Source organism: Eleginops maclovinus, chromosome 18 (genome assembly GCF_036324505.1).
Source record: "Eleginops maclovinus isolate JMC-PN-2008 ecotype Puerto Natales chromosome 18, JC_Emac_rtc_rv5, whole genome shotgun sequence".
In the NCBI taxonomy this organism is placed as follows: Eukaryota; Metazoa; Chordata; class Actinopteri; order Perciformes; family Eleginopidae; genus Eleginops; species Eleginops maclovinus.
This window is the reverse complement of record NC_086366.1, coordinates 16,759,422-16,773,157: the sequence shown is the minus strand read 5'-3', so window position 1 is coordinate 16,773,157 and position 13,736 is coordinate 16,759,422. Positions and strand designations below refer to the sequence as shown.

General features: G+C 40.2%; 3 protein-coding genes across 3 annotated transcripts in view; 1 reads left to right on the top strand and 2 right to left on the bottom strand.

The window, feature by feature from the left end:
* Positions 1-165: 165 nt before the first annotated feature.
* glod4 (glyoxalase domain containing 4) lies at positions 166-4,696 on the bottom strand. The gene is made up of 9 exons (XM_063907947.1): positions 4,457-4,696; positions 4,202-4,251; positions 3,966-4,086; positions 3,714-3,858; positions 2,977-3,113; positions 2,803-2,889; positions 2,602-2,715; positions 2,425-2,511; positions 166-708 (listed from the first exon to the last, which is right to left on the bottom strand). The coding sequence occupies exons 1-9, from the start codon at positions 4,544-4,546 to the stop codon at positions 643-645; spliced, it is 897 nt and encodes a 298-aa protein (XP_063764017.1). The 5' UTR covers positions 4,547-4,696; the 3' UTR covers positions 166-642.
* Positions 4,697-4,870: 174 nt separating this feature from the next.
* Positions 4,871-7,682, top strand: mrm3a (mitochondrial rRNA methyltransferase 3a). The gene is made up of 4 exons (XM_063907522.1): positions 4,871-5,464; positions 5,918-6,162; positions 6,243-6,404; positions 6,485-7,682. The coding sequence occupies exons 1-4, from the start codon at positions 5,094-5,096 to the stop codon at positions 7,024-7,026; spliced, it is 1,320 nt and encodes a 439-aa protein (XP_063763592.1). The 5' UTR covers positions 4,871-5,093; the 3' UTR covers positions 7,027-7,682.
* A 56-nt stretch (positions 7,683-7,738) lies between these two features.
* The window catches only part of nxn (nucleoredoxin), a 48,701-nt gene continuing 42,703 nt past the window's right edge, over positions 7,739-13,736 (bottom strand). Inside the window, exon 8 of the mRNA XM_063907523.1 lies at positions 7,739-8,832. Within this exon, the coding sequence (XP_063763593.1) occupies positions 8,650-8,832 (183 nt within the window). The 3' untranslated portion in view covers positions 7,739-8,649. The remainder of the gene's footprint in view (positions 8,833-13,736) is intronic.

Below are 13,736 nucleotides of genomic sequence, written 5' to 3'. Positions count from 1 at the left end.
TATAGGATTCTTAATTTCAGAGCATACCATAAGACTGATGTACTCAAGGCTGGATTTCCAAGCAACACCCCAAGGATCTCAAACCCCTTAATGTTCCAGGTAAACTGTGGGTAATTAGGGTTTGGACATTTGTTTTGATGCATGAAATAACTTGTACAAGTAAAATAGCAACAATACGGATATTTTATTACATCATGTTAATATTCATCCGTTTAGCATATTTTGTGATTGTACTGTAGACGTTTTCTAGATAACAATGTTTAAATCCATCTAACTAATGCACTGGAATCATGCAGTAGTATTACCCTGGTAATTAAGTGCATTAACTAGAACTTATACAATGCACAGGCAATGGTTTTATGGAGGGTTAACAGGATTTCTAACATTGCCCCTATCTCTGCCTTATTGATAGAAAAAGGATTTTGAAAAATGTCCATCATATTGAACAAGTGGTCCTTTCACAAAGTGCTGCCAATGCAATTGTGCCGTATGGCATGCTTCCAGGTAAAAATACATATCATACTGCCAGCTTAAGGGGTAATTGAGTTGTCATTACAAGGAGATTTACACCAAAGGTGCCTTGTAAATCATTTCATCATTATATGAACTGTTGAGAAGTGGGGGGTGCAAAGCCTCTTCATCTCATGCTGCAGCTTTCTGTTTGTTGTGTTTTGCAAACCACTCATCGCTTTTATCTTCGGCCATAGCCTAACAAAAAAAACAAGGGAAAGGGTTGAAACAAAACATACAGTGGGGCAAAAAAGTATTTAGTCAGCCACCAATTGTGCAAGTTCTCCCATTTAAAAAGATGAGAGAGGCCTGTCATTTTTATCATAGGTATACCTCAACTATGAGAGACAAAATGAGAAAAGAAATCCAGGAAATCACATTGTAGGATTTTTAATGAATTTATTTTCAAATGATTGTGGAAAATAAGTATTTGGTCAATAACAAAAGTTCATCTCAATACTTTGTTATATACCCTTTGTTGGCAATGACAGAGGTCAAACGTTTTCTGTAAGTCTTCACAAGGTTTTGACACACTGTTGCTGGTATTTTGGCCCATTCCTCCATGCAGATCTCCTCTAAAGCAGTGATGTTTTGGGGCTGTCGCTGGGCAACACGGACTTTCAACTCCCTCCAAAGATTTTCTATGGGGTTGAGATCTGGAGACTGGCTAGGCCACTCCAGGACCTTGAAATGCTTCTTACGAAGCCACTCCTTCATTGCCCTGGCGGTGTGTTTGGGATCATTGTCATGCTGAAAGACCCAGCCACGCTTCATCTTCAGTGCCCTTGCTGATGGAAGGAGGTTTTCACTCAAAATCTCACGATACATGGCCCCATTCATTCTTTCCTTTACACGGATCAGTCGTCCTGGTCCCTTTGCAGGAAAACAGCCCCAAAGCATGATGTTTCCACCCCCATGCTTCACAGTAGGTATGATGTTCTTTGGATGCAACTCTGCATTCTTTCTCCTCCAAACACGACGAGTTGAGTTTTTACCAAAAAGTTCTATTTTGGTTTCATCTGACCATATGACATTCTCCCAATCCTCTTCTGGATCATCCAAATGCCCTCTAGCAAACTTCAGACGGGCCTGGACATGTACTGGCTTAAGCAGGGGGACACGTCTGGAACTGCAGGATTTAAGTCCCTGGCGGCGTAGTGTGTTACTGATGGTAGCCTCTGTTACTTTGGTCCCAGCTCTCTGCAGGTCATTCACTAGGTCCCCCCGTGTGGTTCTGGGATTTTTGCTCACCGTTCTTGTGATCATTTTGACCCCACGGGGTGAGATCTTGCGTGGAGCCCCAGATCGAGGGAGATTAGCAGTGGTCTTGTATGTCTTCCATTTTCTAATAATTGCTCCCACAGTTGATTTCTTCACACCAAGCTGCTTACCTATTGCAGATTCAGTTTTCCCAGCCTGGTGCAGGTCTACAATTTTGTCTCTGGTCTCCTTTGACAGCTCTTTGGTCTTGGCCATAGTGGAGTTTGGAGTATGACTGTTTGAGGTTGTGGACAGGTGTGTTTTATACTGATAACGAGTTCAAAAAGGTGCCATTAATACAGGTAACGAGTGGAGTACAGAGGAGCCTCTTAAAGAAGAAGTTACAGGTCTGTGAGAGCCAGAAATCTTGCTTGTTTGTAGGTGACCAAATACTTATTTTACAGAGGAATTTACCAATTAATTCATTAAAAATCCTACAATGTGATTTCCTGGATTTTTTTTCTCATTTTGTCTCTCATAGTTGAGGTATACCTATGATAAAAAATTACAGGCCTCTCTCATCTTTTTAAATGGGAGAACTTGCACAATGGTGGCTGACTAAATACTTTTTTGCCCCACTGTACACAGTGAATATCCAATACATTAGCACATTAAATCATATTAAAGAGAGTTTAATACTTGAGCAACACCAACCTTATCAAGCAATTCATTTCCTTTGGGGTCCACCATGGACAGCTGCCTAAAAGCTTCATCTCCCACAAAGCAAATCTCATGACCATCCTAAAACAAACATTGTCCAGTTGAGGATTTTCATTTATAACCGAGTATAATTTCACTTTAATTGCAGCGCTAGATTTGTAATGCACTTACTGGGTCAGCCAAAATAACCACTTCTACTGTGGCCTTTCCAGGAGTGTCTAAGCTGACTAATGGAGTGAGAATTTTCTGATTTTCCTTTTTCATCAATGCTTCAAGGACAGGCAACTGTGGAATGTAATACAATTATTTACGATATACATATATATAAATGTTATTAACAGTCAAGAATGTATCCATCAAATAATATTTTACTTGTTCCCGTGGGCATGAAAATGCTATCCTTCCAAAAGCTGTTCCATGATCCACTGCCCCACTGTTATCATGAAGCTCCAGTTTACACTGCATCAAGATACAAAATAAAAAGTCTGAGTAAAAGACATCTCTTATCTTTAAACTCAAAAAACATTTATTTAATACTTGACTAACTTGAGTGTCTGAAAATCCCATCAGCACCGTTTTCTTTTCCTCATTATTTTCCATAACTTTCATTCCCAAGAGCTTAGTCCAGTAATGGGTTGATTTCTTGAAGTCTGATACTCCAAGACAAACCTTCTGCACGGGGTCTTAGTACAAATTATCAAAAGGTTACAGATGAACAGTGACAGAGGCTAATGAACCAGTTGTAATAAACATGAAATGCCTAAAAAGAAAGTTTCAGATGAATGCTTTTCTTCTTATCATATTGCCCATATTCCTGCGCTTGCTGTTAAGTACTGCATAAAGGACTTAGTTTTTGATGTAGGTGTTTTGTATGAAATCCCATTAGGATATAATGAAAGTCAAAAAGGAAATATTATAACATACTATAGAGGCTTCAAGACAAAGCAATTAGTTATCTATATGTCAATACATTAAAGTCTTTAAAGCTGCAGATAATGATTATTTTTCATTCAATGTTATTGTTTATGAATTAATCAATGCATTATTTACACAATAAAATACAACATATATGGGGAATAGTTTAATTAGTTTTACCAGTAAAATAAAAAGGAATGAGTAATGCTATGAATAAATGAATAACGCTTTGCATTTGTTAAGCAGTGACCAACTAAGATTTTGTATTTTTACTTAAATAACTAATGTTTTCATTCATTTTGAAAATTGGACTCTTAAGTCAACAACAGGGATAAGTCCTTGTCATCATTTAGACATGTGACACTCACCACTAGAAGGCTGCTCTTTGTCCACAAGGTAGAACGGATACCCTCCGGGAGCCTGGGTCAGATACAGAGCCTCTCCCACCTCAGTAAGAGGCCATCCCAGACGTTTAGCATTGCTTACAGCCTGGCTCGACTGCAAAGTGAGTCCCTAAAGTAAACACATATGTGTCAATATCCTTTTACAAGACTGGTGTACCCTATAAAACAGGACATGGTGCTGTCCACTATAAACTCTTAAGATGAACTCTCACCCACCAGAAAATCATTGCCAAGTTGATACTCTCCAACCCCATAATTGTATGTCAGTTCTGCAACAAAATGGTCATCTTCTGGACCAAAGCCCACCATTGTCTTGCTCCATTTGCCATCGTAGGGGCTGTATGGTCACAGGAGGAGAGGAGACGTCGGTATTAGGACAATAACAGCTCTATAACTCTGTGTTATACAGCTTTGTATGTTCAAAGTTCAAATAGTTTAGGTGCCATATCTACCCATTACACGTTGCTTTGCAGCCTTCCTCAAACTCTTCATGACGTAAAATCTACAATAGAATAATCAGTATGAGAACATGTTTATTTAAAAGACTCAGGTTGCACTAAATATGCTCTATAAGTGGTTTTATATACACTTCATGCTATACTGGATCTGGGTTTCACTCATGTGACGGAAGAGGAATTAGCTAGCTTCGTAAAGCTGTGCAAATGTAAAAGTTAATCCATGGCTTCTTGCAATAAAATAAAGAGTACCTTCATGCCAAGAACATCTCGGTAAAACGTGGCAGTTTTGGCCCTGTCGCCAACTTTAAAAACAAAATGCAGCCCTCGTCTCAAAGCCATGTTTAGTGACAGGATGATGTCTGTAGCACCGATCGGGGTTCAGGGAACGATTTAACATCCTTGATGATCGATTTTTCTGACATCGATGAAGGAAAGTAAATATACAAGTACTGAAACATCATTCTAAGTCTGTATACATCCATGTTGATTTAATATAGTTCATAAATTAACTAAATTAATATGTAACAATATAAGATCAGTATGGGTAAATGCAATGCAACGTCAAATAAAAGTAGTTTATCTACGTTCGCCCCCCCCTCTCCATTATTAAGGTTAATGGTATCACCCAAACCCATTCATATGCTGAACAACAACACCTTTGACAGTTAACTAACAAGGAAATACAAATATGAGAATAAAAGATACAACATACAACAAAATTGGAAAATGTGTGCGTTTGCCACACAGGGTATTATTAAATCAAACTGAGGCACTAGAGATGAAGCTTAAATGTAGTATTGCCTTCACTACAGAGGGAGGCGATAGTCAGCTCAACTTGTGTAAGTGCAACGTTCTGTAAGACAAGAGAAGAAGACACGCGGCAAACATGGCTGCGTACATGAGAAGCATGATATGTCTTGTTTCCATTGAGCGAAACGTTTTTCTACACTCCAGGGGAAGTGGTGTTATTGTGGAAACCAAGCGGTATGTACGTGGACTGAGGAGGAAACCTGTCCGAGTGTTGTTCCCTGGAAACGAGACGGATCAAGACCTCAAACCTCGGCCGGCAGCAGGACGAGACGTCAGCAGGGAGAAGGAGCAAAAAGTCAAAACTGCAATAAAGCATCCTGAAGTAGACTTTGTTAAAGCTAGGAGTAATGTGCAAGCAACTACAAAACATGCTCAAGTTATTAGTACAAAGGATCATATTGATGGACTGCGCTTCGAGAGGGCGTTCCCTGGAGATAAAAGACTGGGGTAAGTTTTACTATAAAACTTCAGTTTAAAAACCTCTGTTGAGGTCCATCATTAAAAATCTAACTTAATTACATATTAAATTACTTATTTGAAACACAGTTTTTTTAGATATACATTTTTAATATAATATTGGATTATATATGATGTTACTAGAGAATACGAAGGCTTATTGATATATTGCTTAAAATAAGAGTAACTTACTTTCCACCACTGCATATAACTAGTGGCAAGGTTCTTTTTGGTTAATCATAATATCTTATGGTCTGTCAGTCTCAGATCAGGTGGCAGAGAGGTTAAAACATTCACAGTCAAGCCACCATAAGTCAGTTGTTTAAGTGCAGTTTTGAAGTACTCTATTTCTTTCCCAAAATGTTATTTATTTTGACAATAACTCTTTTTCACACTGCCTGTGATTCATCCTTGTCTCTCCATCTCCCCTTGGATCTCCTTCAGGAAGTTAGTGAGTGTCGCTCGTTCCAGGACATTTCGGGAGCACCAGGGTAAAATCCTCCTGGAAGGCAGGCGTTTGATCTGTGACGCCCTGAATGCAGGAGCCAACCCACAGATGGTGTTCTTCAGTACCGCAGATCGTCTCAGAGAGCTTCCCTTAGACAAGCTGAAAAGGGCCACGCTGGTCAAGGTCAAATTTGAGGACATCAAGACATGGTCTGACGTTGTGGCCCCACAAGGAGTTATTGGTGAGGGTCACATATTAAGACTTTTATAATGAAGCACAGGTGCAATGAGGTGGCTCTGACTTTGACTATTTCTTCTGCAGCAATATTTTCTCGTCCAGAGCCGTCACGGTTGAACTTCGGTAGTAGAGGTCATTCGGTGCCATTGTCCTTGATATGCGACAACATCCGAGACCCTGGCAACCTTGGCACTATGTTGCGATGTGCTGCTGCTGCTGGCTGCAATGATGTCCTGCTCACCAAAGGTATTCTTATTAATTAAACATACAGCTTTGATAATGGCTTTTCTTCTTTTTTCATGTCTGTTCATTTTTTCCAACACCAGGTTGTGTTGATGCTTGGGAGCCTAAAGTTCTTCGTGCAGCCATGGGCGCCCATTTCCGCCTTCCCATCTACCAGAGCTTGGGCTGGGATGATATGGAGAAACACCTACCTAAAGCTGTGACTGTCCATTTGGCTGACAGCAGCTGCGGCGCTGACAGAAGTAAAGAAACAAAGGATGTACAAGTTAACGTGTCCCACAAGACGCTCAAAGCAGGAGACTATGGCTGGTTGAGCAAAAGGTCTAATCAAAACAAAGTTCGCTATGAGGAATACGATTCTGACACGGACTCAGATTGTGAGGAGGGGGCACTTCCCAGAGTGGACTCAAAGCTGTACCATGAAAGCTGGGCTCAGAGTCCAACTGCTCTTGTGATAGGCGGAGAGACACATGGTCTGAGTGTAGACGCAGAACAGCTGGCTGAGAAAACTTCCGGTCACAGGCTCTTTATTCCTGTCGCTCCGGATGTGGACAGCTTGAATTCAGCCATGGCTGCCAGTATCCTTTTGTTTGAGGGCAGGAAGCAGCTGTTGAAACTCACCTAGGCACCTGGAAGGAATTGTACATCCAAAGCAGAGCAACAATTTTCACGACAGCTCTAAATGTCAGTGTGTTACATCTTGTGTCAATTTGTGTTTGTTACTACAGACTGAGTTCAATCAACTAACTTCCATTCTACATCTTGTCCTGCTAATAAAAAACAGAATGTTGTATGGAATGAATATCTAATATTATGCTTAATGACTGTTTTTGTCCCATCTATTTAGGTACCTCTGTTCATTTTTCACGTTATTTTTGCTTCTAGGTTTTATTTTTCCAATATATAATGATCTCCCAATTATTAATAATTTACTTTGACTGAATTTAATTTTGTATGTAAAATGTCAAAGTTTTGGCTGAGATAAAACAATTGGCATTAGAAAAAGTTATTCGATTCTCTCACCAATCTTCCAAAGAAAAGTCAAACCTTTTCTTACCCCTCCCAAGCTCATAATTTCAATACACTTCCTAAATCCCTTAAATAGATATAAGCACTTGACGAATATATAATCTAGGAAGTAAAAGACAGTCTTATCTTTTATATCTGCTGCCACATTGTCTATGTAAATATGCCACTGGATACTACACTTTCAGCCCAAGTCTGCAAATTAACAAATTATCTGCATACTGTCTGCCATAATAAATAGAACATTTGCATTGAGCCCAAACGTCTTATTGAAATACTTCTGACAAGAAATTGTGAGTCATTGCAATATGTGCATTTTAAATATCCAAGAGCTAACTTTATTGATGGAAGTTAAAAGGAGCAGAACTTTGTGCTTGCCAGTGAAATTGTAATGGGTGTGAGAAGTCATGACTGAAGTAAAAGAATACAGGGATTTATACATTCAATATTTTTCAAATGCCATTTCTGTGCCTTCAGAAATAACCTGGCCTTTTCATCAGGGGATATTCACAGAAAATCCTCATAATGACTGAGATGAGAGCCACCATTAACAACTGGCAAGAGATGACTTTCGCTCACAGCACACGCACACAAGACACGGGTTCAAACACTTCAGTCATTGGTCTGTTACAAGCAAGTATAATGTGATCTTTACTGTATGTGCACCTGTTTTTTTTACATTTTTTAAATAGGGCCATAAAGGCTAACGGCTACATCCAACTGAGGTTAAACACTTTCGCACTACAAGTGAATTACGACTGTAAAAATGCATTTTATTCTTTCTCAACAGCATTCAGAAACCTAAAAGCAACAAGGATCTTGCAGACCAAACAGAAAGCAGACAATCAGCTGAATAAGTAGGTCCACTGGGTAATTCTCTGGTTTTATCTAGAGTTCAGAAATGCTATTGGGTGAAAAAAAAAAAAAAAAACGTTTTCTTCAGCCAAAAACAACCAACAGAATCTCCATATATATTATTGTAGGGACTATCATCAATGCAAGGCACCACAGGAGAAAGATAGGACTCCATGAAAAGAGGAACATGTCTAAAAAAAAGATGTTAAAATGTCAGTAAAAATTGAGACATCTCTCTAACAGTCTGACAAAGTCAGGGGGGATGTGGGAGAGAAAGTGGGAGAGTGAGGGGGGTGTAGCAACAGGTCAAGGTTCGATGATAGGTGAGTCCCATATAGTAGGTCCGATTTTCACTTAGACTTCTTCTTTAGATGGGCTCTGGTTTGAGCTTTTCAGCCAGGAAGTCGTTGACAAATTGCTCCACTTCGGCCGGCGTGATCTCCTCCACGTCGCGAACATACTTGGCCCTGGCCGACATATCCAGGATGGTGAGCAGAGGTGCTGCCTCTGGGAGGTTGGTGTAGTCCCGCAGGGAGTCACTCATGTCATCCTGTGGTGAAAGAGAAAAACTGATTAGGTGTGTGAGCACATGATAGTTGTACAGTCCTGACAACAATTATATTGTTGGAAAGTCAAAAGTGGGGCTGTTTTTCTCTGCCAATACCATGGCAAAAATAATTAAGTCTACATTAAATTAGGTGAAGCGGTTAAAAAAATGTTTCAACACAAAATAGGTATGCTCTGAAAATATAACTGTTTTTCCCCCAACAGTTTAAAAATCCCCTCAGTTTTATGTTCTATGGTTTGCTTCAAATGTATGCAACTGTTTGCAAATAAGATAGGAGACCCAACACAGGAGTAATCTAAAAGGTGATAAAGCTAGTTTTTTCAAACATTGTATTTTTTATTCTCTAAAAATAAAGTGCTGAATTCTAACTTTATTTAAAATCGTTTCATTAATTTCATGTTAAAAAAAAAGGGGAACATTGCCATGCTGACAGTGCAGCAGTTCAACCACCTTCTTTTGTGTGATATCATTTTCTTGCACACCTAACTAGGTGCCAAGGAGGTGAGATTTTCTTTTTAAAGCGGTTGCAGGTAAAATAACTGGGAAACCACTGGTTAAGATGATCAAACTACAGTGTGTTGGTGACTTGTTGCACTGTAAGGGGGGTGGGCTTCTCTATTTGCCCTCATCTCATAATCCGTCCGCTCACGTTGCATTTTAATGACAAACAAACAAGTCAAACACTGGACAGTATCTTAGATACATTCCTCCACTGCTCGTCATTCCACACTTTTGTCTGAGGCAACTAGGACAGCACCCATTGCTCAAACAATGCAAAGTCAAAATTACCACGTAAAATTCTAAAGTACCGCATAACATCTTTATTAATTCCCTCTTACTGAAAGAGAAAATGAAACTCTCTCACGTCTTCCTGCAGGGGGCCGGCCCTGAGGGGCCACAGTGTTGGTGCTTAGTCAAACATCCTGTTGTGTGGAAAGACGGGATGGAACCAGGTGGGGGTCCAACAACATATGTCAGTTATCAAAAGCCCACTTTCATTTAGAAATCTAATCACATGGTTTGGATGTGGGCAACAGAGGGAGCAGTGCAGAGTTGTGAAGGAATATGTCACACAAAGATTGCTGCTGGGATTTGAGGGGATTGCACTTTTACTTCTTTGCAGTTATTTTGAAAAGGTCTCTTTAGTTTACCGCCTGAGGCTTGATGTAAACTTTCACCCTTTTATATGTCAGGATTACAACCCCTGTCGCCAGAGTTAACATAATGAATAACTAAAAGGCAGCCAGGGACTTTCACCCAAGCTTGAAAGGGCCATTAATTATTGAACTGAATATGAAATCACACACTTATGCAAGTCAGCTTTAGGTCCAGTTGGTTGTGCTTCTGGAATTGGCTTTCCCCACCTTGACAGAGATCCATTATTCCAGTGAAATGTTCTTTAAATCAAAAGGATTTCTTGTGTTATGTTTTGAAGGGTCACAGTTCCCTCGCTAGATATGCATTCTATCATTCTCCTTTACTCATGACAGCTTGACCTGATTTCCCCTCAGCTTAGCTGGCTGGCTCAGAGGGAGACTCACAAAAGATTAAAGTTTCATCAGTTTCATATGGAAAAGATTATGTTGAAAATTCAGAACTAACAAGAAAGGGCCAGAGGGTGGCACTGCAACAAAGAGTTGGACTTCTCTGATGTTAATACTGGTACTGATTTATGTGCCAATGTGAGTTTTGTCAAAACAAAGTCAAAGATGAAGTGACTTTGGATGGATTTCCTGCTACATAAAACACTCAAGCATTCTCTGCTTTCGGGCCTCTTTGTTATGTCTTCCCTGTTATCAGAAAATCTGCAGCTATTCTCGCCAAATGGATCAAAAAACCCAATCAGTCCTCAGACTTCTCCTTGAATAACTCTGCTGAGCTGCTACCTAAAAAGGATAAGTATGCCAAGATGAAGTTTGTGACCTCGTCTTCGCACAACAGCTAACAGATGGAACAAAGTTGCAGTGTGGTATTTTGTCAGCTAACTTCCTCTGAATAGAGCCCGTTTTATTTTGCTGCAAATCACCTTAAATGGTCCACTTAAATCTCAAAGATGTAAGCTGTCAACAAAGGACAATGTTGTTGAAATACTGGTCGATTGTCCAACTACAAATACCAGCCTTGCATTATCTGTTCTCTTGCAGGCCTACTAAGTGTAGATTATAGATCATCTGGGCACCCAGTGTAAAGAAACCATAAACAGTGAAATTCCACAATCTGTCACTGTGGCCTTTCCAGTCTCGCCGATATGAGAATATGCAATCTCTGAATCGGTCTTCGCCTTCCTAGGAAGTCATGCATCTTCTTTTGTGTGCCTTCTCCGCTTGTGTAAACTGTTTTCTAGTGAGGTGCAGCCATACCAGAGCCCCCCCCCGCCCTCTGCAGCTCAGCTCAGAACAAAAAGGACAAAGGGCCTCTCAGCTGCAGCCCGGACTCACAGCTGTGATAAGGCTCAGCGTGTGTGTACGGTGTGGAACCTGCTGGGCCGTGTCAGGATTATTCCGATTATTGATGCACTGTGGCATTTCACAGGCGATGACCAGCTGATAAAGCCTGAACTGGTAATGATGAACAAACCTCCCCACTGGCCTCTGAGCCGAGGCTGCCTCCTTCATCGGCCAGCTTTGAAGTCTTAAGAAAAAGTCATTATTGAGAAATTTTTGGTTTTCCCAAGATCAATTACTCATCAGTTTATGTAAGTAAAAGCAAAAACATCTTTGCCTGGTGTGTGCAAATATGGAATAGACTGCATAATTCCTTTAAAACTCAGCAGAAGACAAAAACAAAATAATGAATGCACAAACTATTTGACCCTACATTAACAAAACAGCTGCAGCCCTCTTTATCTAAATACTATAACTCATTTTAAAATATTTACACTATGTGAAAAGTAGTCTAAAATGATTTATTGAGCTTTAGTGCTAACACTCACACGTTAAAGTGTTTATCTTTAAAGAAAGAAACAATTAAACATTGAATGTGTTTATAATGAAACATTATTGAAAGACTAAATGACACCCTTTCAGCTCTCGGGAGCTTTAATTAGCTGAATGCTAATGTCAGTTTATATGCTCACAGTGACAATGTTAACATGCTGACGTTTATCAGGTGTAATGTCTACCTTGTTCACCATCTTAGTTTAGTGTGGGATTAGGCTACATTTAGAATAAATACTAAACATTTCTTCTTTGGTCCAAAATGTATTGAAAATATTCTAAATTTGGCCTGATGATGGTGCTAGATCACACATTACTGCATCACTGGGGGGCAACACATATCATCCTAAAATAATGAATAGCTGCTTAAATGTTAACTCAGAATCACAAATGTGAAAAGAACTTCAAATCCAATTATTTACAGATTATTTCCATATTCATATGATCAATCGTTTGGTAGAATCCCAAAACCAACCTTCACATATCTTTTTTTGATTGCCTTATAGTCCAAAACCCTAAACACATTCAAATTGGAATACTTATAGGCTTTAAGAAGAAAAGGTGAGCATTTTCAAATTTGAGAGCTTGAAACTACCAAATGCTGGCTAAAAGAAGGACTGGATGAATACATTTTCAAAACAGTTGAGAAGATTAAATAATTATTGGTCAATTGTATGAAATGAATCAAGCTTTACATACAAACTAAAGCAAGTTGAAATGATGAATCACTGCTGCATGCAGTTTATACACTTATGCGACTTGATACTACCACTAAAGTTCAATGTGCATGCAACAGCTAATACACAGCAGAAATGAGAACAAAAGACCTTTTATTCTGCTTTAATAAAATCTGTATACTACTCTGTCTCTGCATCATGTGTTTTTTCAGAATGGTAAGAAGATCCGTGTCATTCTGCTCAGCCTGGTCTCCCCCCTGAGAGACTGCCAACATACTGCTGTCTCATGGACACAGAAAACCCAGCAGCTGGCCTGGCAAGGAGCCGGCGACTACCAGGGCTAACCCGAGCCAAGGTGCAGCCGCCTGAGCCCAGAGCCTGGAAGCTACACTCTCTGTAGGCCTGAAACAGGAAGTGATATCTGACTGTGAATCCAATCTGGAAGTGAAACCTGGTGATTTCAAAGCCAGTTGAGTTGGAGGCAGGAAATTATACCTGCACTGTGTGGAGGTAAAAATACCTGCCTTTGCACATGTGCCAAAAGAAAAACAAAGAAAACGTAAGATTTCTTAATCACTTCAAGCTCCAGTGCAACAATGTGACTTTATGTTAGGTCAAAAAAATATTGGCACACAGACAATGTCCACGTCACCTCGAGTCTTTCTGTGAGCTTTTCTTGTTCTGTGTTCGTAGTCAGTGACATTCCAAGGCTGATGAGTGGCCTTCGACAGACACACAGGGTCCGACAGTTAGCACATGTGCAAGCCCCACGGCAGAGAAACCTAAGCCTGCTCTCGGCGTGTGACACAAGAAACCAGCACAGCTCTCTCAGACTGTTGGGCAAAGAGAAATACGAGGAAGGGGAGCTAGAGGGCAGAGAGCAGGGGTACTGGGGAGAGGGAGCTAATCTGGTAATTATGTCTGCTGCTGCTGCTAACTCCACCAGCTCTGGAGAGGTCGAGACAGAACAACACAAGATAACCAGAGTTATGAAAACTTCAGCGATTGTCCCACAAGGGCGGACGTGGGGGGAAAAGTAATAGATGGAAGGATTATTTGGACGGGTGTAGTGAAAGCTGGCTGCTGGCACGTTCTTGGATTAACCATCATGATAAAGGCACCAAGTTGAATTTAGGGTCATGGATAGGAGTGAGTGTTACTCTTGCAGGTTCAAGAGGCTCAAAAAGGGGGGCATCTAATGCTGTCTTTGCAACCATTTCAAAGGGTTGGGTGCAAATCCAAACAAGGGACTAACAATGTGTGATAAGAAGCT

Bases quoted from the DNA above. Each gene is read 5' to 3' on its own strand.
- glod4 (XM_063907947.1), bottom strand. From the start codon at position 4,546: ATGGCTTTGAGACGAGGGCTGCATTTTGTTTTTAAAGTTGGCGACAGG. The intron at 2,890-2,976 runs GTTAGTCAAGTA...ATCTTGATGCAG, and splicing joins TGGGATTTTCAGACACTCAA to TGTAAACTGGAGCTTCATGA. The intron at 2,716-2,802 runs GTAAAATATTAT...TACATTCCACAG, and splicing joins TTTCATGCCCACGGGAACAA to TTGCCTGTCCTTGAAGCATT.
- mrm3a (XM_063907522.1), top strand. From the start codon at position 5,094: ATGGCTGCGTACATGAGAAGCATGATATGTCTTGTTTCCATTGAGCGA. The intron at 6,163-6,242 runs GTGAGGGTCACA...TTTCTTCTGCAG, and splicing joins GGCCCCACAAGGAGTTATTG to CAATATTTTCTCGTCCAGAG. The intron at 6,405-6,484 runs GTATTCTTATTA...TTCCAACACCAG, and splicing joins TGATGTCCTGCTCACCAAAG to GTTGTGTTGATGCTTGGGAG.